At 28.4% G+C, this 26,662-nt stretch overlaps 1 protein-coding gene across 4 annotated transcripts in view; it reads right to left on the reverse strand.

Moving 5' to 3' along the window:
- The window catches only part of LOC107449700 (zinc finger protein rotund), a 558,914-nt gene that overhangs the window by 362,882 nt on the left and 169,370 nt on the right, over nucleotides 1–26,662 (reverse strand). For all 4 annotated transcript variants that reach the window (XM_071187674.1, XM_071187673.1, XM_043043921.2 and 1 more), the window contains one exon: nucleotides 1,142–1,266. In XM_071187674.1, the coding sequence (XP_071043775.1) occupies nucleotides 1,142–1,266 (125 nt within the window). The remainder of the gene's footprint in view (nucleotides 1–1,141; nucleotides 1,267–26,662) is intronic.

Raw genomic sequence — 26,662 nt, forward strand, 5'->3', positions numbered from 1 at the left:
TTCAACCGTATTATCATACTTTTTCATTTTATTTCGCAGTTTAACTTGAAAGGAAATATTACTGCGTATAATTAAAAATAAAGTAGAATGGGCAGTTAACAAAATAAAAAAAGCATTTTTCAATATGAATTGAGAAGTGGAGTCCATTACGAATGGTCCATAGTAAAAACTGTGGTGTAATACCTATCTGAACTTAGTATTGAAAAACTCAAGAGATTGTGTGTTATTTCAAGTAAACACCGAATCGAGTGTTCACACGCACTTTAGAGAATGTAGTTAAATCTCAAAACCAACAATTGATAAAGCGTACACCAAGCGCAGATGCAATCACCCCATTCAATTTCAACAATTTCGGTGAATCCTAGGAAACCACTAGACGATCGATATTTTTCGTTTACAATCTAGCACAGAAGATGAGGAAAGAAGGCGCTTTGCAGGATGGTGAGCATTTCGCAGACACAAGAATGCAAAATGTTATATAAAGTATGTTTTTAGTTGTAAAATAAAGGCATTTATGTTCTCATAAGAAGATTTATCAGTCAATTGCATTTAATAACTTTAAAATATTTAATTTCCATCCGCTGGGTTTAAGGAAGCCTTGTTCAAATTCATATTAATTTTTCGCTGATTTGCGCGTTAGCGTGTTTAACAAACTAATTTTATTTTAAGAAATATATTATGCATGCATCCTAAATTAATAATTTTTGCTTTATATTAAACCGAAAAATAACTTTACTGCGTATCTTAAGTTACTATATTTTAGTCCTTCTTAATAACAAAAGGTTGCGTTAGATCAAGTAGAGAAAAAGAACATTTTTGGCTCATAGCTCCTAGAGTTACCTTCTTGATGTAAAGCAGTTGGCACCATTTTGACGCTGAGATACATTAATTTCTTTTTTTAATGGGAAAACAAAGCTTTAAATATCGACAATATTTTTTCTGTCTTTCTGAATAATAGAAAATGCGAAGCCATAATCGTTTCCTGTTTGCCATGCGAATATTTTGCCACTCCCAGTGTAGATGGTACGTCAAGGATTCTCAAAGTATATATTAAGAACAGTAAATGCAGGATACCATGCGTAGAGCTAAAAATGGAAGATAAAGTTGAAAAAGGAATAAAAATATAATTTTTATTACTTACCGGATACATCTTCTTCAACAAGCTGTCTTGGACACTAAGTTCTGGTTTAGCAACATATTCTCGATCTGAGTCGTCGCAGTCTCCAGGTGGACTTCTTCTATCATCCTCCCCTGGTCTAAACAGACCTAGAAGAAAAAGAACATGATATTTAATCATTACTCATGTTTTAAAATTATAAAAGGTAAGTACTTTATTTACGTCGCTCTAGAGCTGTACTATGGGCTATTGGCGATGGTTTGGAAAAACATCGCAATTTTGATTCTCCGCAGAGGGGATGACTCCCCTGCCTTGGCAGTCAGACAAACAGAGCGCGAAGTCGAGCACTTTGAGGCAGAACAGTTTTCCGAGGACCGATACCATGCACCTTGCGCAGACTGATCAAAGTGGTCACCCACCCGCTTACTGACTGCAGTCAGTGATGCTTGACTTCGGTGTTCTACGGAGAGTCGTGTCTTTACGACAAAATTATAAAATATATTTATAAAATGCATTTACATATATTAAATTTGATTACTGAGAGCAATTAGGATTTAAAGACGACTTTTACAATAGTGCTTAAAAAACAATAATTATATTTGCTTAGATTGCAAGTACCGTTTCCTTGCTTTCAATTTTCGTAACAATCTCATTGATATCAATACGAAAATTGTGCTGTAGTTATAGTTTTTTTCTTTCTCAGTTTTTACTGTAATTTAGGGCTTGAATAATGCAAAAAAATTTTCGAATGTATGTTCAAGGTGACTAATGGATGAGTTTTTTATTAGTGATTCACTAATTAAATACTTAAATAAAGATTTAATCGATTAAATATTGCGAGTGAATTTTTCTGATAAAATATTTAGATACTTGAACGGGTATGTAAAGTTAAAAAATACATGCTCGATAGGAATTTTTAAACACGGTCAAAAATTACGGGTCAAATTACGGTACAAAGTACCGGCATCACACGCAAAATCTATTTTTACCGTAAAATATTATACCGTAATTTTTACAGTAGTATGTATTTAACTAGAGTGATTCAGTGATGTTACGATAATTATTACTGTAAAAATTATTGTATATCACACTTTCTTGTTAAGTAGCATGATCCAGTAAAAATGAATTTTACGGTAAAAAGTACCGGCAATCTGAATGTCCGTATTTCTTACAGTAATTTTTTACTGCGCATGACTTTGGCATAATTCGGCCATAATTTTCAAGTCCTGCTGTAATCGAAGATAAAGCTGCATTTTGCTTTTCGTTTAACAGTTTATGCCTTTTTTTCAATAATGATCAAATATATAAGAAAAAAGTAAACAAAAGAAAAAGGAAGAAAGAGATGAAAACGAAATGCGAATTATATCATTAACTTCAATAATTATTGTCTTATCAAAGATAAATGAAATTAATCGCTAACTTTTGAATGAAAAGCGCATGCAGAATTAATATTAAACTGGAAATTAACTCATCAACGATTTTAACGAGGAATATTATTTTCAATTTATATAACGCATAAATGTAAGGTTTACACACGTCGGTGCTTATCTCAACCTTGCAAGCTAATGTGATTCATTAGATAAAAAGTCCTTTAAAAAAAACTATCTAGTTTTATTACCCTTACTGAAGAATCTACCATTAAAATTATCAACAGTCCCATAAAGTTTATTCGCTATACAATATTTTCTGAAACTTGTAACAATATTAATTTGATAATAAAGAGTAGTCCAGAAACAATTCGATTGTTTTTAACGGCATATTGTACTGCTAAATTATTTCAAGGTTACCCAGTAAAAGAAAATACCAAAATATTTCAAAAATAAATCACAAAGACGCTTTAATTTGTTTAGTCAAATAATTGTGAGTACACCAAGAATAAAGTATGGCCAAAGTTACCAGAATATGGTAACATTTATCATGTTTTTGGCACTATGGGAAAAACAAAAAACTTGGTAATTTTTCTCGAAGCACTTTAAATGAATTTAGTAAAATTAACAATAGCATATGGTTTTATAATAAGTGATAAAACATGGTAAAATTTAGTAATTTTATTATGATACTTTAGAGCAAGGTATTAAAACCATTTATTTGGTTAAATTTACTTTTCATTTTTGTATTTTTTACTAAATGTGTGGTAATAGGAACTATTTTCAGTAAATCGCTACCACATGAACAGAAAAAAATTATTAAATAAATGGTTTAAATACCGTATATTTTGATTTTATTAACCAAAAATTTCATTTCCCAACAATATGCTAATTTTACAATTGTTTCTCCGTTTATAGTCACAATGACTTTAAATTTAAATAGATAAATAAAAATTAAAATATTTTAAATAGCTAATAATTAATGTTTTAACTATACTCACAAGCAAAGTAAATGCCAAGAAAAATAAGTATAATATATAGTAGAGTATCATCTAAAAATGTAACTTATCGGTGCAACGTAACTTATCGGTGCAACTGTTGTGGTACAACGTTAAGACAATTAATTGGTAAGAAAGCTGGTTTACGGAATGCAGTTTATTGCATTTCATCAACATGAATGATTGTGTACTCTTGATCAACAATTACATTTTTTAATTCATAAAAAGCTCAAATGAAAAAAGGGAATTATCATAAAAAATGAATCGATATCGTTATTTTGTTTCTAATAAAAAATGCATAGAAATGACTTATTACTAAACACTATCAATTATTCCATCTCAAGTTAGCATTTTATTCATTAAACTTGTCACGACATATTTGACTAGACAGAACCCTGAAATATATATTTGTGTTCGGGAAATATTAGTGGATGCAATTGAAATACATAAAAAAAAAACTTTTTTTTTCAAAGCAACGAGATCAGTAATACTTTGTTATAGAATTACAATAATTCTTTCATCTAATTTTATGATTATGATAAAACATATGTTTACTATATTTTACTAATCGTTGTAAGGTAGCATAATATTATGCAGATATTTACATATTCAAATTCAACCTACCGATTAAATCAATTTTATATCATTACTAAGTTTTAAAAAAAAAATCTTAAGTGAATATTTGAAAAAGGAAATATTATTGGTGAGACGAGTTAGATTTAAGCATGTTTTTTTTTTCTTTCTAACCATTAGTTTATTAAAAATAATTATAATAGTCAAATAAATCGAAAGTTGAATTTACAACCGGTAATCGACTTTAGTTCTTGTGAAATATTTTGTTTTCAATTTAAAAAAAGAAGGGGAAAAAAAAAAAAAACGTCGGCGAGACGAAAAAAAAAAAATTCTTCCCCTTACTTAGAAATTAAGTATCCTAATAAATATATAATTTTATGACTTCGACAAATTCCGTATCGACCCAAATATCAGTATTACGAGATACGGTAGTATAATTACGCTTTTTTCAATAATTATAGATACTGTAAGCAAATATAGAGAAATATTTATATCAGTAAAGATATAGCAAATTGTAGCTTGAAATGCTGCAATAGTCGAGGAGCTTTTTCTCATAGTTTTCAATGGTAACGAATCAGCAGTTAGAGGAGCAGAAAATGTCCGATCGAAATATGTGAGCAAGGTCCAGGGGAAATTCATTAGCAAATACAATGTTTCGCTTTTTAATTTATAATTATTAAAAGTCAAGCATCCCCGCTAGGGCCCATTAAGGGGGGTCATGGCTATTATGGCTCCACAATTGCGTAATCAAAGGCAATAATTGTGGCAATGTGGTTAGTATTGAGTGCAGACCGCTTTTACTTCACAGACTATCTGGTACTCATCGATCCACAGCTGGGTGGGTTTCAAGTTGTCACTGGGCCCGAACCCCAGTCCTTTAATCTCACTGTTCAGTGCCGTAAATATTGAGCCATTGACGCTCTCTAAATTTAAATCTTTATTATTTCAGTCAGTTCTGATTTTTATCATTTTTAACGTATATTAACTAATTCAAAAATTGCATAAAATCAAATGCATTTGTTTAAAAAATTATACTCAAAAAGTTTTAATTCTATACAAACTTTACTTTCTTGAAATGTTTATAGAAAGTAGTAGTAACTTGAAATAAAAAGCATTATAGTTTTTGGGGAAAATTTCAAACCAAAAAGAATGTGCTCTGCTTAAATAATAGGCTATGTTAGTTTTTTTTGCGCCTCAGATTGCCACTTAATTTCTTTCTCACACAATCTCTCAAATCCTTTTCAAAAACGAAATTACAAAAACTTATACTTTAGAAATTCTATTTAAAAGATTCACTCATCAAACGCTATCATCATAAAAAAAAATCGAATTAAATATAATAATTTTTTTTTTCTTTTGAGTTCAATATTAGGTGCAGTCAATATTAAGTACAAAAAAAAGCCAATGTTAAATACAAAAAAAAACTAGTTTAGGATGATTAGGATCTTAGCTAATATTGATTTCGATAGTGATTCGTCAGAGTTTGAATACAGTTTGCTTTATTCCCTTTTAGTTATTAATTAGCTAATCCTAAAGTGTTGGTTTTTATGTCTTCATTATTGAAAAGATTTCTAAATATGTAAATTAATTGCATTGATTAGGGAGGACGGAAAATAACACAGATCTTAAAAACTCATTTTGTTTAATTACCGCAATTGATAAAAATTAAAGAAAAAAAACTAAAAATGCCATCAATTAAAGAAAATTCAAATGTCATTAAAAAAATCAGCTAATTAACATTCACTAAAAATCTGAAGTCAATTCTACTACTTACCATAAAATCGACAAATAAAAGAACTTTTCCCATATTTTATTTAATTTATTTCAAACCCAAAACTGGTTTTGAATCTAGTGACATGTCAAAACAAGCCTGTGAAATACAAAACAAGAAGTAGGCTGTTTACTAAAAAACTAATTCGACAGTGAATGTGTGAGTACCGATTTCTCATGAATATTTTTGCAGTCAGACTCGTGACTAACTGGAAAAGTACTCTTTGCGGTACTCTATCGCTAGTTGCTAAGGGTGAACATTTTTTCAATACTCTTCCCTCTCTTCTAATTAGTCTGTCTTGTGCATAATGAAGAAACTCTCGCGATATTCGTGTTCTGGCCTATCCTATTCTTCTTAAAGGAGGGGGAGTTTTCCAACCCCCCGACGCTTCTTCAATTAAGGGACTATCCATAAAAATGTTTTACTTTTGTTTAAACAAGAAGCTTTAATTCCCCTATTCTAAATTACCTTTTCAAAAAAATTGCACGATTGCAAAACTTCTCATGGAAAACAAATCAGCACTCGTATACAAAATTTTCATCTGATAATATATATTTTTTAGTGTTTTATTATTCAGCTTTTCGGAGAAAAAAATTTTTGCAATAATAATTTTAGAAATACACTAATCATTAACATTCGAATAAAATCTAAGACTTTAGAACTAATAAAAATTACTCCACAAAATTCAAAATTGGAAGGACATTGATCAATATATTAATACGGGACGTTTTTAGCAACATTACTTAAAAAACATTTTTGAGAGAGTTTTTGGTAAATAATATCATGATTTCTATATAGGTAATAAGATGTCTCTGTGTATCGTTGTTTTGTCTAGCTGAAATTTCTGTACTTATCTGGAAACAATACGGAGGAACAGTTTAAAGTAAAAATGTCACTAACTCTAGCTAATCATTGAAATGCACGATAAATTAAAGAAAAGAAAATATATCTAGCACTTTCAAAGTCTTAGCTTTTACGTGATGTAAATAAAAAAGTGTATATATGTACTGCTAAATTATTTCNATTTCGTAGAAAATTAATAAATAACTTTATATATTATATAAAAAAAAAATTATAATTCTTTCTTACCATGTGGTTCCGAAATAGGGACAAAATTACTAATTATCCTCCTATATCTTTGGCACCAAGGTAAAAACACAAATCTGCAATTTTGGTAAATCTACCAAAATTTGGGACATTTACCAAAATTGCAGATTCGTATTTTTGGCTCGGTGCCAACGATATTTTTAGATTAAAATATTAATTACCATTTTGTATCAATTTCTGTGATTTCTTAACAGCATGATAACATGTTGCATTAACATTATGATGTTAATCCACTCTCCCACATTTACTATGCTTGATAAAATGCATGAAGTTGATTTGTTTTCTATTCCAAAATTTCGCAAACCAAATTTAATATATCGTTCTCAAATTAAGGTGCAGACATGAAACAAACAGTATTTATGACGAATATCAAAAACGTACAAGAGAATATAGCTTTGACAATCAAGTTAAATAAGAATACTAGGTTTGAAAACTCTTTTCTCAATTAACCCTGAATTCACTGTAAAAAATTCCAAATCATATTACGTTAAAAAGTACCGGCACGCAATTTTCTATGCCAGCAGCTTTTAAAATATTGCTCTTCTGTTTAGCATTTTGAAAAATTTTTATTCATATTCTTTTTTTAGTTCATGTAACAAATTTTTAAAAAAATAAAATTTTGCATTATAATTGCAACCAACAACAATTAAGGAAAAAATTTCCAAAAAAAGAGAGCGAGTTTTTAAACGCCTCTGGTTTGTTAATAATCTACTGGTACTCTGGATGCCGGTACTTTTTACCTTAAAATACATTTTCCTATGTTATAATTACGCCGACCAGGTCACCGAGAGGTCAGCGTGCCTGACTGCGGAGCCGATGGTTGCGGGTTCGAATCCAGCTCAAGGCATGGATATTTCTTTCTCTCTCTCTGTGTTTTATGTCCTTTCTTCTGCTTGATTGTGCGAATGTGGCCCACCCTATAATCGGGTTTGTGATTGTGTGACGTGGGCGACGCAGTTCCACAGCCGTAGCTTTGTCATAAGTGCTCACTGGGTAACGAGAAGAGAGTAGCAGTTCTGGCATTTCTGAGGCCAATGGGAAATAGATCCAAGTGCCCACCAATAAAAAAATGTCTTTCATTATCATTTATTTCTTCATATACTTCATAGTCATATATTTCTTCATTTAATAATAGTTGGAAAAAATTTGAAGAAAAAGTATTTAATTTTTACATAATTTTAAAGAAAATTTCAAATGGCAAAATACAAAATTTTGTAACCGTCGTTGAACAGCCGATCCAATTTTAAGGGTTTACGACTACTAATGTTCAACACCGTAGCCTTGTAATTTTGAACAAAATCCAGAAGACAAGGGAACTCCAGGATCAAGTATTGAGAGAAATTTGCCTTCGAGGAGGACTTTTTGATGGAACTAACCTACATTTGCGTAACATGGAGATGAAGATCACGAGAACCTCCCATGGTTAGCCTGACGGCAAAAGGACTCTAACCCATGATCCACCTCCCTCTGAGGATATTTCACGTCAGCAAAGTGGTCGCGCAATTCGGATGCGGATACGCATCTACCAGTCATTGCTGGGATTCGAACCCGGTTCACCTCATTGGAAGGCGAACGATCTATCCCCTTAGCCATCTCTGATCAGTTAAAACTGCTTACTGATAACAAAACTTGCTATTTATAATTTCCAGTTAGAAAAAGCCTTAATTTTATGATACATTTAAAAATAAAAATCCATAAAAGCTACATTATGTACACAAAAAATTTAAAAGTATAGTTTTGCGTCCATAAATAATATGATTAACAGGAATAAATAAGCCTCGAAATTATTTTTATTAGTGAAAAGTCTTTCAACCGTAAACTCCCTCTTTCCAATCAAATTTTTAATCTCAATTAAATACACTTGTAAACAAAGGACCAAATGCAAGACATCTCATTAGCACCCTAAAATAAGTTTCTGCTAGCCATGATCCACTAAATTCTTTTTCTAAGTGTAGCTCAAACGAATTATCAGTTTGGAAAGGTTCAAAACTCGGAATCTAACTAAATGTCATGGATGAAGCTAGGAAAAGTGTACAAGAGCAAAATAAAAAAAGTAGTTGAACGCAAAGGTAGCGGGTGCTTCTCTAACTGATGTAAACTAATTAATAACGTAAAAAAGATATTCCTAATTAATCCGTGTTTTTTTTTTCCAGACACGAAAGACTCTAAGAGCTATGTCTGAAGTACAAATTGGAGAAGTATGCTTGAAGTTGGATAGTAGTCTCTTTTCACAACACTTAAGTATTTTTTTAATCAAGTATTTATTTGAGTTACACATTGTAGTATTTTCGCGAATCTTTAAGATTCTTTATTCTGTTGAATAAGGGATATATTCGTTCAGTCACGATACGAGAAGTGTTTCGTGCAAGATGAAAAATAAAAAAAGTAAAGAACTGATTACTTCAGCTGCGATAAATCTTCAGAATTTTAATACTTTCTTATTATTACTGTAAAGGCTATGACGTACTAAATTCACGTGAGGTTTTTTAAACATAAATTATTTTTAATATATTTACTTCCGAAAGAAGTATACATTGTATGTATTTATCAAAAAAATATTAAGATAAAAATAAGGATTTATCAATAAAAAACAAGCTAAAACTAAAATAAGTACATAATTAAATTACTGTTAACTATTTAACTAATTAATACAATCCTTTCCATAAGAATAGCTATAATAGATTTTTGTGAAAATCTAGTTATAGAATTGTTTAGTTTCGTATGATGATGTTCTAAATTTAATTTAGTACTACTACGTCAAATAGCTTCCTTAATATTTTTTATTGTTTCCTTAGAGCACACGATTAATGCAATTGAAAGATAGAAAATTACCCTTCTAATAAATGTCATTAGTTAGTTATTTCCGTTTACTAATTCCTTTTAAGATCAAAAAAAAATTTTTTTTAAACAATTTTTTTCATTTTGTGACTTAGGAATACACTAAAGAATTTAGGTGGATGGAACCACAAGTGCGGTATTCTCTATAGCAGAAGTACCCAAATGGTGTTCCGCGGAACTCTAGGGTGTAGTGAAAGGGAAAGGAGTTCCAAGAAATGAAATTTTCTCACCTCCCAATAACGATTTTTTAAACCTGTTTTTATATCTAAATCAGATTAAAAAATAATCCATCTTTTATTTAATATTTCGCTAGTCTTTATGAAATTACAAAGTAAAATGTATATGGAAAAGAAATAGTAATATCCCAAAGACTTGCATTTCTGGAAAATTGCAGATTTTTTCCCAACGCTTTTTAAATAAGCTAAATGTGCTACATGTTCCTTCAACATTTGTAACATATGTCTTTCATTTCAAGGAAAACCATAATTAGGCTTATTTTCTTCATCCCCAGTTTATGCATATTGTATATACACTAAAACAAATTTCAAAACTAAACTAGATACAGATCTAGGAGTGCGAATTCAACACATGCCTAATTTCAGAATATTAATGAAAAAATTTATTTACCCTTATTTTTTATTTATTTATCTTTATAACCGTAGTTGAACAGCTGACCCAATTTAAATTTACGACTACCAATGTTCAACACCATATCCTTGAAATTTTGAACCTAATCCAGAAGACAAGGGAACTCCTGGATTAAGTATTGGGAGAAATTTTGCCTTCGTGGAGGATTTTTTGATGGAGCTAACCCGCATTTACGTCACCTGGAGAGGAAAACCACGAAAACCACTCATGATTTTAGCCCGAGGGTATGGGGACTCTAACCCATGACCCGTCTACCACTGAGGATATTTTACGTCAGCACTGAAATCGGTGCGAGCCGGGTGCAGAACTATCCCCCCACGGCTCCTATCCCCTTATTTTTCATTTTTATTTTATTACCGTCGGCTGACTATGTGATAATACACATGTCTTTTATTCTTTAATGCGTTCACAATTGTTTTTATAAACTTTCTTTGTCAGATCGAGGTTTCGCCGGAAGATGGTTGATCATTTAGGGTTTCAAAGCAGGAAATTTGGGGGTGGGGAACCACTCCTCAATGGAACTAGTGCAACTTCACTTGGTTCTATTCTTGATTCTATTATCTGACCTGTTATTGTAATTTGTCGCCTTGTCAACTGATGTTTTTTTTTTTTTTTTTTTTTTTTTTTTTTTTTTTTTTTTTTTTTTTTTTCACTTCAAAGCGTAGTTTTAAGTATCTTTTTTTTAAAGCTATGCATAATAAATTAAGAAACTTAAATAAAAATATAACTCATTTACGCATTTATTTATTTATTTATTTTTGTTTCTGCAATTCAAATCAGGGCTTTTTTTGATACTATAAATACACTAATGAACTTAGGCAAGTAAAAATTTAAATAAGAATATAAAAGAAAGAATATAAAAAAAAAATAGTTTACAATATTTTGCTGCATTGTGTGAACGAAAATATGTAACAATTTAAAAATATGTAAGGATTGCTGCAAATTTATGCATAAGAATATCTTTACATTTCGATTCAAGAACTGAATTACATTCATTAAAAAGATATTTTAACAATGTAGATATCATTTTTAAGCACCAACTTTTTTTTTCAACCAAAAGGAGCATTTTCTTATTAATTTTAACGAAATCATTTAATGAAAATATTACGCAAAATTATCATTTAAAAACACATTAACTTAATAGGTATAACAAAAAACTATAAAAGAATAAATCTTAACAGTATTTGAATATAATTTAAATACAGTCTTGGCAGAATAAACGTTCTTTCTTATTCCAGAAATCCAGTTACCTCAAATTGCAACAATAATTTCTGAATCATGAAAAAAAAAATAATTCATTGGTTGTAATACATCATAAATCACAAGGGCATTCAGTATCTGGGACAATAACTTTCAACCAAAACTGAACGAAATTTTGTATTTAAAAATAATATATTTCATAGTGCAACATGTCAGATTTTTAAGCTTTGCTAAAAAGATAGTTCTCTTATTAGATAACAATATATTAGCAAACTAATAAATCGGTTTATCTGACCACTTAAAATAATGTGATTATTAAATGTCTTTTCGGAAAATTAGTCTTTATAAAGAAATTAAGAAATAATCAGTATTTTTTTAAAAAAATAGATCATTATGCAAAATTATACGTATTGTCAAAGTTGACTTAATAGTTGCTTCTCTTATTACATAAAAAATATAATAGTAAACTAATATATTGGTTTATGGGATCTTTTGTAAGTAGTGCGCTTTTTAAGTGAGTTAGTATCTATTTGAAAATCAGTTTGTAAATTTAAATTAAATAACAGTATATATATATATTCAAAAGCAGAACACATATTGTTAAATAACATACAATTTTACTAAGAAGTTGATTTTTCTATTAGGTGAAAATATATAACCGAACTAATAAATCGGAACATAAAATCAGCTAAAAAAAAGTACAACGAGTTTTTTAAAAAAGTATTACATCACTCTTAAGTTCTTAAAACTAGCATTGAAGGGTCTAGACTTAGTCTGTGTCTTTAGAAGGTTGGTTGGTCAGTGTCAACCTTTCAAGAATACCGTGAAACACTTAAGGCATCTGGGCAACATTTCGGGCGAACTTCAGAGATAAAAATGTCATTATATATTCGCTTTCGAGTAAGTAAAGCTGAACAACAGGCTAAGATTTAGGAGGCACAAAAGAGGCCTAACACCATGCAGAAAAATTCCCTTGTTAAAGGAGTAAAAAGGGTAATCCTGGAAAACAGAAAGAATCTTAGAGTGCTTGGGGAGGGCAGAACTTTGGTTTTAAAATTCAAAGGCTGCAAATTTGAGTAAAAGAATGTGTTGAGATTATTGTAATGCGCCTCATGAGGGGATCGACGCATACACCAACTGAATTGTGTTCAAAGAAGCATTTTCCCCCCTTTTTTGGGATTGGCTATCTCTTTCTGAGATTTTTTTTCTTTAAAACCAGCACGTGCTATCTAGAAAGTATTCTCCAATGGATCCACCAGTTTTGTTCGTGACGAGCTGTTTTTCCCACTTGTAGGTTATGCTATATCTCTATAGCAGGGAGAGTCTACAAATGGAAAATTGCCCTTTCGATACATGTTTCGACTTGCACAAGCTAAAAAAAAAATCTAATTAATCATGAAATGTAACTCAAATTTGTCACGTTTCAAGCTATACCTTTGCGCCGGTAAAAAATGGTCCTTGCTAGATTATTTAATCATCAGATATTCAAAAGTATAGTTAAATGATGGGATAAATACTAGATTAAGAAGTTTTGATTCAAGATAAAACAGATATACTCTGTATTTCATTCCACAAAATAAATAACTCAGCCCCAAACTATCATATATTTCGTAAGCAGTGGGTTATTATCTAGGGAAAGTTCAGAACATTCTCAAAGTCAGATTAGAGCAAAATCAGTTCAAAGTTCCATCAAAGCTGTGCCGATTTTTATTAAATTTTAAAATTTTTGATTCTGTAGCCATTTTTTTTATTTAATTATTTGTTTACCTATTTTCTTAATCATCGACATAGTCAAACTAAGAATGTTACTTTCAAATATTTATTCGTTAGTAACAAATAAAACGATAAACTTACTAACAAAAGCCAACTATGGAGGTTTTACTAATTAAAAAATTCTATGAATTAAACAGGATTCTTTCTGAAACACTGAAAGCAGTTTCAAGTTAATAAACTAGATCATTATAAGAAACTAATTAATCACTTATTACAGTAAAGGAAAAAACTATTTTTAACACTTAGATCTGCTAATCGAATCGGTTGAATACATCTCGAGAATTCACAATTAAAATAAAGCTATTTTTCTATTGTCATATTTTAGAAGCTGTTAAATAATTTTATTTAAGATTTTGGATTTTCGATTTTCAAATTTAGTTGAACGTAAAAAATAAAAAAAATATTTATCAACGATTCAAAATTGTTTGTGCATCATTAAACTAAATAATAATAAAAATAAAGAATATTAAAAAAAAATTTTGCATAAATATATCTTCGGTAAAGGAGTTTTATAATTTTGTAAAAATTCTTTCACTAGCGGTATTGGTTAAAAAAAAATTTGTGAAAAAACGTAAATGTAAACTCAAAAACGATTCATATTGTAACGATTTCGTTCAATTGGTAACGGTTTACCAGAAGTTTTGGTTTTAAAAATCACAGACCTTATTACAACACATTTAGTAAAAATACAAAACGGCAATGATATTTTAATCGAATGAATGGTTTTTATGCTATGCTCCAAGGTATCATGATAAAATTATCAAATTTTCCCACATTTATCAAATTTTAATACAGATTAAAAAAAACCATATTTTATAGTTTATTTTTCCAAAATCATTACCAAAGCACTTCGGTAAAAAGTACAGAACTTTTCGGTGTTCCCAAAGAGCCAGAAACATAGTTAATTTTGCCACATTCTGGTAGTTTTCACAAGATTTGTTTCTCAGTGCACTAAAACTACAAAAGTCCACATTTTCAAGGTGACGTCAAAAATTAATTTTTTTAAACAAAAGTCTGAATCTGTAAAATAAATATTTATTCAGAGAAATAACGTATTTGTATTCAATTTCCTAAACGAATGGGTGAATTATTTTCATGTGTGAATTTTTGTCAGCTGCAAAACTCATACAATATATAAAAATGATTATGATTACATCCAAAGAGGTTTATCATTTAAAAAACATAAAGCAACTTCTTATTAATAAAATTTTTAAAATTATGAACTCAATTTCTACACAATTGTATTTTATTAAATTTTTAATAATTTTTATTAAAAATTTTACATACTGTTAAATCCTACTTACGCTCAAACAAAACCAATTTTTAAGAGCCAACATGTTATGGAGAGTAACCATAACAGCTTTTTGATTTCATAAAATTAAATAAAGACAGTTATTTAAAATTTTATATTATCTAAAAATAACTGGCCAAAAGCCAGTACGTTTACGTTAAAGTACGTTTTTTATGCACTAACAATTTTGCAAGCTAAAATCTTAATACATGCCAGTATAATATTAAAATACACAGAAAATTATTTAGGAAAGAAAAAAGAACAGATTTTTCCCGAATATTTTTCTTATATTTTTTAATAAATATTTTAAAATTATTAGGCCGTGGTTATGAATTTTCAGGTGCCGTGGCGGCAAGGACCTGATATTATATTTTCTGAAGCCTTCAACCCTTTTATTTATTGCTTCATATAGAAATAAGATTAGTATACGAATCTTATCCAAGTAAAAATATTATCCTATTAGGAATTATGATAAAACAGGTAAATACGAAACTTAAAGGAGTGGTAAAATATAAACAAAATTTTTTGTCTCAACAATACGCACGAAATCAGAGGAGATGCAAAGGAATTGCGCAACTTTCTCACTTAAAGGTAAGGAGATTTGCGCTTAAAAGAATTGCAATGGATCTGTAAAAAAGCGGGCCTTTTCATGGCCGGGTCCCTGCGAGACGTGCCTACATCAGAAGATGTGAAAAGCGTCAGGCTTTTAAGCGGCCAACCGTTGGGCATGTTTAATCCTGCATCGGCCAAAATAACAAGTCTCCCTAGTATCAAACTGTGATAGATGATGGGGAGAGGCAATCAGTAAGAAGGCAGTAGCTATGGTAACAAAAACCTCCCTAGTAAATAGACGTGATGCTGCCACTGCTTGTTAAATTGAAATCTCGGAAAAACGAGCTCTCGTTGCTAAAGAACCTTTTTGAGCTAGTTGTCACTTTTTTTTTTTTTCTTATTTGGTCTCCCAAACCTTCTGTTTTTACTCTCGCCTTTAAGGAGGTGTCAAGATTGCAAAGAATCTTTTTTTTTTCTTTCTTTGCTTCCCTTTCTTTTTTAATGCGATGTTTTGGCGGAATTATTTGGGGAATTTATTGTCTCTAGGGGTGAAGAGGGGACGACAATGTCACATGGTTTTTTATAGCTTTAACAACCCGAAAGGAAGAGAATCGGAATTTAACAATCGAATTATTTTAAACTCGCTTCGAATAAGTGGGTTTATTTTGTATGTGTGTGTGTGAATTTTTTTTCCCCTTTTGTTTTAGAAAAGAACGTGTTTTTCAATTCGAAATTTTTGTGCTTTGGCGACTTTGTGAGAGTGTTATGTTACCACAGAAGCATTTGGGTGACGGGTAACAAGCTACAAATCCTTTCCGAATTATCTACAGAGGATTGGAGTTATTTCACGTTTTTTTTTCCACACTTGTAGAAAATTTTTCCCACCATTTGAAAAAAAAAAATATGTTTAGATAAAAGTGTAATATTGTATATTCTTCAAAATCAACACAAATATGACAGTGAAAGTATGTTTAGAATACGCAGAGCCAGATTCGTGTTAAAAAAAGAGCAGTTTCTAGTATTGTATTCTAAATATTTAATAATAGAGAATGTGTGAGCTGAATAGAATTACATTTTATATAGAACAAATAAAATTAAGCATATTTTTTTTTTCATATTCATTTCATACACTTAATTACGTATTATTATTCATTTGTAATAAGCATCAAAAATATTATATGTGTGTTTTATAAGAAGTGCTTATTTAATATTAATAAAGTACATAAATGATATAATTTATTTAATTGCAGAGCTTTGAGCAATGTAAGGGCGTACTTTGCAGTCACATTATAAAGTCACACTATTTTCAAATGTTACATTATTTCTTAAAACTTCTCCTTAATATTGCTTCCAGGTAAGTACTTCACAGGGCAAGTACTTTGATTTTATTCAGCTAATAATTGCAAAGCTAATTATTGATCCCCAAAGAAGTGCTTGAAATGAATCTTACCAAAAACAAGACAGATATTCTTCTCATGAAAATAAATAAAGAAATAAAATGAGGCAAAGCTGAAATCAAAATGAATCGTCTACCTTCCATTCCATTTCAACCAGATAAACTCGGTTCGTAAAATATGAATCGGTTAGTAAAAATATGAATCAACTAACCGATCTGTGTTTTATTCTCGACCCAAACCTGAATTGGATTCCGCATTTGGAGTATGTCCGAAAGAAAGTCATTAAACTTCAGTCAAGATTGAAATATGCTAAGACAGCTACCTGGACTCAAAACGAATTATACTTTATGATGACGAGGTTTGTTTCTTGAATAGAATGAAAATGGTCAAAAAAGCAGTCGTTGATAATCATTTCAAAGTGTTAAAAGTCAGTCCCCACATTAGGCTTACAAGTATTATGTGAAGTCCACTTAATCGACATTAAGGCCAAAGCAGAGCAATCTAATTAATAGGGCAATTTAATTTTATTTTATAACCGTCGTTGAACAGCCGATTAAATTCTTGGGTTTACGACTACTAATGTTTAATTCGGTAGCATTGTAATTTTTAACCCAATCCAGAAGACAAGGAGATTCCTGGATCAGGTATTGGGAGAAATTTCTTTTGTTGAAACTAACCCGAATTTGCATTACATGGAGAGGAAGACCACGAGAACCTCCCACGATTAGCCTGATGGCAAGGGGACTCTAACCCATGATCCGTCAACCACTGAAGGTATTTTAAGTCCGCCCTGTGATCGGTGCAAACCGGATGCAGAATTCATATCGAGCAGCCATCACTGAAATTCGAACCAGATTTACCACATTGGATCACCTGAGCCATCACGGCTCAAACATTCTTATTACATAAAAACTCGCAAACAAAGTAATATATTATACTATATAAAGTAAACAATATAAATAAATAATATGATAATATAATATAAATAATAGATTATGGACACACCCACCAGGAAAAAAAAATTTAATCTCGTGGTCATATGTCCCCCAAGAAAAAACAGAGGGTACTAAGATTTATACAGACGGCAGCAAGATGCAAGAGCAATCTTTCGTGTAGGATATAATGATATTTGAATTTTTAGAAACGGAAAGCCTATAATTAGAGCAATCTATGTATTTGTATGTATAACTTTTTTTTCATTTCTGTAAAATAGTTTTCTTTTATCAAAATGTAATATCTAATTACTTTTATAGACTAAAAATGTGCTTCTACCGAGACATAAGCGAGCTCGAATTTAATATTGAAAACTTAATTAGACGCCTAATTCTTTATTTATATATATTGAAAGAATGAAAAGCCTAGCAAAGATTTTTTTGTAAAAAAAGAAAGTCTATATCTAATCCAAAATTGGGGTGTAAAGTGACTGCAAATGCATGTCAAAGATTGTTTTATCCTAATTAAAATGGCATCACCATAGAAAATATATCCGAGAGAAGAAGCCTGTCTGAGCTGAATCTGTGGTACAGGAATATAATGAGGCTTAAATTTCAAGGAACGGAAATCCCAAACTAGAGAGTAGGTCTCCCCTTTCTGTACGAGTTTTTCTTACGTTAACTCTTTGATTCCACGACCCGTAGTTCCTTCCGTTAGATCTTAAGAGTTGAATGTACCACTGGTAATACCATTTGTCAATTTCATTCCTCTAGGGAATCTCCTTTTACCCCTTTTATGGGCCCCCTCTCACATGGTTTCATACAACAGACTCCTACGCTTTGGAACTTTCAAGGAGGGGTAAAAAAAACATCTGGAGTCCCAACTCGGGTTCACGGCTATCACTAAGATAACATCTCAAATTCCTTTTTTGTTCAGTATGATCTTCTACAAATGAAGAAAACAGATTTAGATAATCCAACATGGCAAGAAAATTTATCTGTATTTAATATTACTTTGAAAAAAAATTTACGATAACACGTTATAAGGTACACAATTAAAGTATAGAACTAAATAGACTCCATCTGTATGTTAAAGGCAACAAAATGGTAATGATAATGGTATGTTAATGGTAATGGTAATAAAATTTATCTTAAAATGTCAGAATAAAGTGTTAAATTTGAGAATAATCTCTTAAATTTAGTATTGAGCTATTTCAATCCTGGACTTAAAAAAATAACGCAGATTAATTTAGAAATGGTATCATACGAAACGCTTGAATAAAGACAGTAACCAAAATGTACAAAAATAAGCATAGAACTTGAAAAAACATGTTCTTTTTAACAATTATTAAAAATGACTTTAATAGTATAATTATCAAATAATTATAGCTTGCTGATGAGTCCCTTTCTTACGTGTCGGTTAATGGTTAAAAATAATGGTAATTTATTAAATATTAAATTTCGCTAATTGTTTATTACTTGGTACTGACTTAACTGAGGTAATAATGCATTTTAATTGTTGCATGCTCTGTTCTTTAAAATGTTGGCAATTCATTTAGATGTATTTAATTTAAACAAAAGTAATAATAATAGTAAATAAATAAACTTAAAGCTTATTTAACTCTTCCCATTAAATATCAATAATTTTTATCATATATTACAAAAATGTATTTTAGTTACATTTTTCAATATTTTTTAAATATTAATAGCACTTAGGAGCTCTTTTTTTATTAAAAAAAATATTATTGTACTCTCAGTAACTCCCTATATTTAACTTCCTATATATTATATAGAGAACAACCCTTTAAAATTAATAAATGCTCATGTATTTTCCATTGGTGCTACTTTATGTACTGATAAGGTGTTCAAAATATAATAAACATTACTTTTAAATCCAGTTTATGTATGCCTTTTAATACCACTATGTTTTTTTTACCACCATATGCTAAACGCACGACGGAAAGTTCAAAACACAAATTCTTATCTTTAATGAGTACATCAATGTAAGAAAAAAATAATTTTATTAATCACGTAAATTTATATGAGATAATTCATTATTCAGGAAACACATTGCCTCTTACCTTCTTTTGTATGAATGTCTAGCATTTGTCTTAGATATGAGTTTTAATTATCCAAATAGGGTTTGAAAGTAGACTCAGTACATCATAAATTTAATTTTTGGACAACAATATCGAGGACGAACAATAAAAAGAAAGGATCAGATAAAGAATAAGAACACATGACATGAATAATACGAAACAAGTCATTTCCTGATAATTTAAAGAAACATGTAGGATTAAGAAAAGTTTTAAAATAAAATGAGTATTATAAAATAGGAATTGCTTCTAAATTTTCAGAGGTAAAAAGCTCACGAATCTTACATTAAAAATGCATGTGTTTTACTCATGATAACTTCATATTAAGTTGTCCAAGTCCATCAGTAATTCTTTTTATTCATTCGTTATGATCGTCCACAGAGCTACGTGAGAAACATGCAATGATTTGAGGAGTTGGACTAAATGATTAACACTGTCGATACGTGTTATGAATAATTTACCATTGCACAAATTTATATGGTTTCACGATTCTTCTTTTGAATAATGTGCAAGAAACATAAGAATGAAGTCGTTAAATGCCTGCAGATTTATATTATACCGAACAGAATATACGAGTTTCTTCTAATGCAAATTTAAACAGAATAAATAAAGGGAAGTTTTTGAAATATAATTATGGATTACATTGCTGTCTTTTTTATTTAAAAAATATTTTTACCAAAAAATTACGTTTTAGGTCAACTGGTTAAATAAAATTTTAAATTGTTTTTGAGGTCCCCTTCGTTAAATGCCTGCAGATTTATATAATACCGAACAGAATGTACGAGTTTTTTCTAATGCAAATTTAAACAGAATAAATAAAGGGAAGTTTTTGAAACATGGATTATATTGCTGTCTTTTTTATTTAAAAAATATATGAATTTTTGGTTAACTGTAGAAAATTATGAATAGGATGATAATAATATGAATAGGATGATAAAATTATGAATAGGATGATAATAATATGAATAGAATGATAAAATTATGAATAGGATGATAATAATATGAATAGGATGATAAAATTATGAATAGGATGATGGAAACAAATGAATAAATTAGCTATTAAAAAATAAATAATGCAGAAAAAAAAGGTGACAAATAAAATGATTAAGTGAAAAAAACTTTGAATCAAAACAAACAAGTTAAAATAATAAATATTGTTATTCAGAGGGGTTTGAAAAAGATGATTTCTTATAAAAAGATGAACACTTATGGAATCTCATGGGTGTAATAAGAGTTATTTCATATTTTTATTGGAAGATGACGAAGGGAAATATCTAATTACATGGCAACCAAAACAAATATTAAAAAAACTTTTTTTTCAAATACTTTTAATTCAGTAGAAAAAAAATATAGTTCATTAATTATTTAATCTATTTGCAATAGGAAATCACTAACACTTTTGTTTAACAAAAGGATTTATATTGGTTATTTAATTTTAACTAATTATAAAGAATTTTAAGATTTTCGAAATCCATTCTTAAACATTATTTAATAAAATAATATTTCGTTGATAAAAAGAAAAGAAAGAGAGAAAAAGTACGAATTTCTTATAAGGATAGAAAAAGTTGTTTTGCTTCCTTTCTAAGAACAGATTTTTCTCAAATTCGAAAATCGTTTTTATAAACAATTTAAACTTATTTTTTCCTGCAAAAATTTTAGTTAATAATAATGGTTTGCGAATAAAAAATTTTTTTAAATTTTTTACTAACATAAAAAATTATTAAACTTCATAAAATATTGTCCGCAAAGTTTTAAACTTAAGATCAATCCTCTTTCAAAGTGGACTGTTTTGTTTCAACCTTTTTTTAAGTAATAGTTAAAACTTTGTTACATAAAGTTTTAAAAATAATCTATGAAATTTTATCTTTCGAATTTTGCTATTACACAAATATTTTATAAACTGACTATAGCTATTTTTAAATATTTAATAAAATATATTTTAATTAATAAAATTAAATTTTTAATATTTTAATTCAATTTGCATTTTAAGTTTAATTTAAGCCGGGAACGTTGAAAAATAGAAAGACGAAGAAAAGAAAATTATATTGAAAAAAAGACAAATGTAGAAATCGTAGGCAATTTTCTAACAATAGAACATTAACAGATAGTTTCTAATTGAGATTAAAGAAATTAATTTAAATAGTACCAACGTTTTATTATATTATACCCAAAAAAAGTTAGATGACATAATAAAAAAACATTAAGTAATTTTAACAATAAAATTTTTAAAAAATAATTTTTCTTATTTATTTAGCCATATTTTCTTTTTATTTAATAGCACCCACAAAAAAAATTGGCATTGTTTCTGACAATTGTCAAAAATCAGGAAATTTTGAATCGTGTGAAACGAATGGAGTTTTCATAAACTACGGACAGACAATACGCCGAAATAGATTGTGGTTGAATTAATTGTGAAAACGTTGAATAGAACAATGTGAACTGCGTCTTTTTGCATAATTCGTAGCGAAAATCAACATAGTGAAGGAAAAATCTCATTTTGAAAAAGAGAAAATTAAGCACTTTTTAAAAACACCCAATGAAAAAAGCACCTTTAAGGGCTTTTAAAAACGAAAATCGAAAATAAGCACCTTTAAGCACTTTTTAAAAACGCTAAAAAAAAAAAGAAGTTAACCAGGTTTTTATGAAGCATTTTTGCTTTTCCCTCGCTAGCATATAAATTTGAGATTCTTACTGAGCATGCTCATTTATATTCTTCTTTACAGGGATTCTAAAAATATACATTAAAGACGGTGATTACGAAACACCTTGAATATCTGCATACAAAAAAAAAAAAAAAAAAAAAAAAAAAAAAAAAAAAAAAAAAAAAAAAAAAAAAANCTTCCAGAAGATATTTTGTCTTATTATAGATACTAGATTATTTCGGACGGAAAAAAAAATTTACTGATGAATTATCGAAATTGAATAAGTTATCCCGTTATTTAGATAACATTTAAAAAGCGATAAATCACTAAATCCAGATACAAAAGCTAATTTTAAAAAGAGCAGAGCCTTATATTTCGCAAATTAACATTTCACTAACGTCAAGAAATTTTATCTTAACTCTGTTTCAGCAAATTTAATTGCGAACACAATTACAGTTTACCAGCCACTAATAATATAAATATCAGAATGCAAATATTTCGGCTGCAAACAGAAATTAAAATAATATTTGTTATAAAATAATCCCTGTACACAAAAGAATAAATTGAGCAAGAGGTGTAAAGTGAAATCTTTTGAAAATATTTAAGCAAAGATTAAAAGGCTCTGTTCATTAAATGATGTTATTCTGTTGAAAGTTCAACCAAATATAAATAAATTCAGCATAATGTATGTAATAACAAGTACAATATTAGATATAATAATAGAGTCTATAATATGTGATTAAGCAATATAATTTATTTAGATAGATAAATACTCTCATAAGGAGACAGTGAGAATATTATTAAAATAAACAAAATTGCGATAATTCATACCTTTTGCGATCTGAACAATTTTAAAAAAATAATTACAATGATATTTTATTGAATATAATAAAAAATTTGGCAGTTTTTTAATTATATGATTAACTTATTATTCGAAGTAAACGTGTGTCAAACATAAACAGTATTATTTGTATGCTTCAGTGGTCACACAAGATTCTTAAAAATAAAAATTGTATTTATCATAAAAATTATGTATAACTTCGAGAATTTTTTGTTAACACATAACTTAAGAAGTCATATAAAATTAGGAAAGACTTCTTATTGCTTTAGTGGTCACTGAAATCAAAAAGAAGAAGAAGAAAAAAAAAGGTTTCTTAAAAAATAAAGTTTCAGAAAGGAAACTTAAAGCTTCAATAACTTATGTTAATCTCATTTAAATGCAATTCCTTCCCTTGCGTCGAATACTAATAAAACTTTCACCAGTAAACATAATGAATTAAGTCATTTCTAGATATTAGACTTAAACCGCGAATAAGCTGAGAACAAAAAGATCTTTGAGATCTCCCCGAAATAAATTATTGTTCAAAAAGAAAACCTATATTTAAAGCATTTTTCTGTTTCAAAATTTTTATGGTCATTTAATAAAATGTAAACAAAAATGACGAAAAAACACTTAAAAATTTCTGGCTATTACTATCTTTTTACAGTCTCCGAAAAAATTAAATTTAAAAAATCGCAAGCTATGAGATCCTTTGACATAAAAATAGTATTGCTAATAAAAAATCTGAAGAAGTAACGTACAAATTAAGTATGACTTCTTATTGTAAACACGTAAAATCAAATAAAAAAAGTTATCTTCTAAAAATAATGTTTCAGATAGATAAATGATAGCTTCAATAATGTTAGATATTCGCAATTAAATGTAATACCTTTCACTTGCATCAAATTCCAATAAAACTTTCAGCAGTAAACATAGTGGAATAAGTTATTTCTAACTATGAGACCTCAAACGGGAACACAAAAAGATCTTTGCGAATCGCTCGTAGTTAATGATTATTCAAAAAGAAAAGCTATCCTTCAAAATGCATATGCTCTTCAAATGTCGAATAAAAAAATAAACTTTGGAGGAGATGTGCTCCAGGGCTTGATTTGTTTGAATTTTCGTTCGTTGTACAGAAAACGTACAGCCCTGTCACTCCTTCTGTTTAAAGTAAGAAGTACATTGTAAAGTGTTTGTTCAGTTTAAGAGAAATTGAACGTTTTTGCAGACTAAGTTTAATCAAAAATATATATATTTAGATATGTATCCTTTTCAAAAGGTAGTAGTCTTCTTTCTGTCAAACTGTTACGCTGGTAAACATGAGCTCAAATACTCATTTTGATACAGTGGGATAAATTATTTGATAAAAGTCTTTAACTGTCAACCGTTACAATGTGTACTCTTTGAAAGACATATTTGCCTCAGTATCTGCTTCTTTAAAACATTCTCTGCGTTTAAAAATTAAATATTTTTTCTTAAAAAAAATCATATCAAAAGTTGGGTGCAAAACATCAGGAGGAAATTCGTAAACGAAAAATGAAAAAGTTGATATATTTTATCGAATAAATTTTTTTTATGACTCTTTTGTACAATAAATTGTGTATTTAATAGAATCGCAATGATTCCTTTCGCTTTTGGGTATTTAAATCCTGAATATTATTTTAATAGTTTAATTCAGAAAATAAATCCTCCTTTTATTTTCACACTCACTATAAGAAAAATTTATAAATTTAATTAAAAGAAAACCATTTTAAGGATAAAAATATATTTCAACTTAAAATTTCAATTCCAAAATTATGTTAATGGTCTGATAGTACAAATGAAATCTTGTGTTATCTACTAGCAATAATTTTTTTTTCTAAATAAATAATTTTCTTTGTTTAGTGATAAGACCATTAAAAATTGTTCAGTAATTATATTATTCATAATATTTCTGCACAAATAAATAATATATATAATTTTTTTTAATTTTTGGTAAAAAAATTTTTTTAATGTATGAGGTTTTCTTATAAATATTAAACAAAAACACTTGTAAATTATTTGACAAAAACATTCATTTTCTTGAACAAAAATAATAGTTTTCAGAATTATAACTACAAAACAAATGCTTTGTTAGAATTTGACACAAAAATATTGACTAAATATCTGATATTTGTAAATATTATAAATAACAAAGTAATACTTTAAGTCTTATATTAGAAAAAAAACTATATTTTAAGTAAGCAAACAAACTTTTGGCGTGAAGTGCTGTTATATAGTTTATAAAACTAAAGAAAATTACCTTTACATAATTATTAAGAACAGTACTTTTTTCAATTTTCTTTTTTTTAAATTTTCAAAATATAGGCTAACAACTTAAATCTTTTTATTATCTTTAAATCATTGAATTACTTATTGAAATTTGATTTTAAATTAGTAAGTATATCAGTTTCTCATAAAAATTATATCTTCACGATGTCAAAATTCATAATTCAAATTTACAATAATCAAAAATATTAATATCCTGTGATAATTCATACATCAAGAATTGTGCTGATAAAAATAATTTCTATTTAGCTAAAAATTTAAATTATGTTTATTTTTAATTTATCATGTACTTTTCTTAATATTATTTTTTACTAATTATTATTATTACTATTTTACGAAATATTGCAAATTTCGAAATCAAAAAAAGTACATTTGATATACTAATAAATAAATAAATAACATGTTCTTTTGTTTTAAAATTATAGTTATTAAAGTATCAGTTTATCATAAATATTCTTTAATTTATTCATTCACATTTGAGTACTTTTTGCGTTAGGCAAAAAACTTTTATAATTTTTGCAAAATACTGTATTTTTTTTTTTTGGAAAATAACAAAAAAATTTCGGAAAAAAAAATTTATACCAATTATCATAGTAAAAAAGAAGAAAAAAATCTATGAAATTTCAAAGATTAAAAAAAAACGAAACTAAAAAATCCCAAAGCTTTTATTAATTTTTTAGCTCAATCTCAATTAGATAAAAAGCTGTAAAAAATTGAAAACATTACTCTTAAGCTAGTTTTACTTACATCACGAAAGCAAGCTTTTAATGATAATAGAAACTATTTGCAGTGAGTAAAAATAATTATTTAACAACTGCTCCTAACACTTCGTGCAAGAATTTCTGAAAAATCCTAAATCCTATGAAAAAATAAACAAAGCAGAACTCATTTAGGCTATTAAAGTAATTGGAACATTCTCTTTTTCAACGTATCTAAAATGCAATTTTTTGAAAATAGTCATGGAATAAATTGTACTAGAAATTTTGAATAAATTTGAAAATTTGCATCAAATGATTCGTATTTAGAGTAACAAATTACCTATAGACCCAGCAACACTATGTTTATCAAATAAATTCAAAACATTCCTAATACATTCCTTAGAATCGGTAAGTCTAGACCATTTCATAAATGCAGCAACATAAAAATTATGTAAGCAGTTGCTAATCCAGTAACTATATTTACCAAATAAATTCAAAACATTTCAAAAATATCTATTCATTTAAACCATTAACT

The sequence above is a fragment of the Parasteatoda tepidariorum genome, chromosome X1 (genome assembly GCF_043381705.1).
Source record: "Parasteatoda tepidariorum isolate YZ-2023 chromosome X1, CAS_Ptep_4.0, whole genome shotgun sequence".
Lineage (NCBI taxonomy): Eukaryota > Metazoa > Arthropoda > Arachnida > Araneae > Theridiidae > Parasteatoda > Parasteatoda tepidariorum.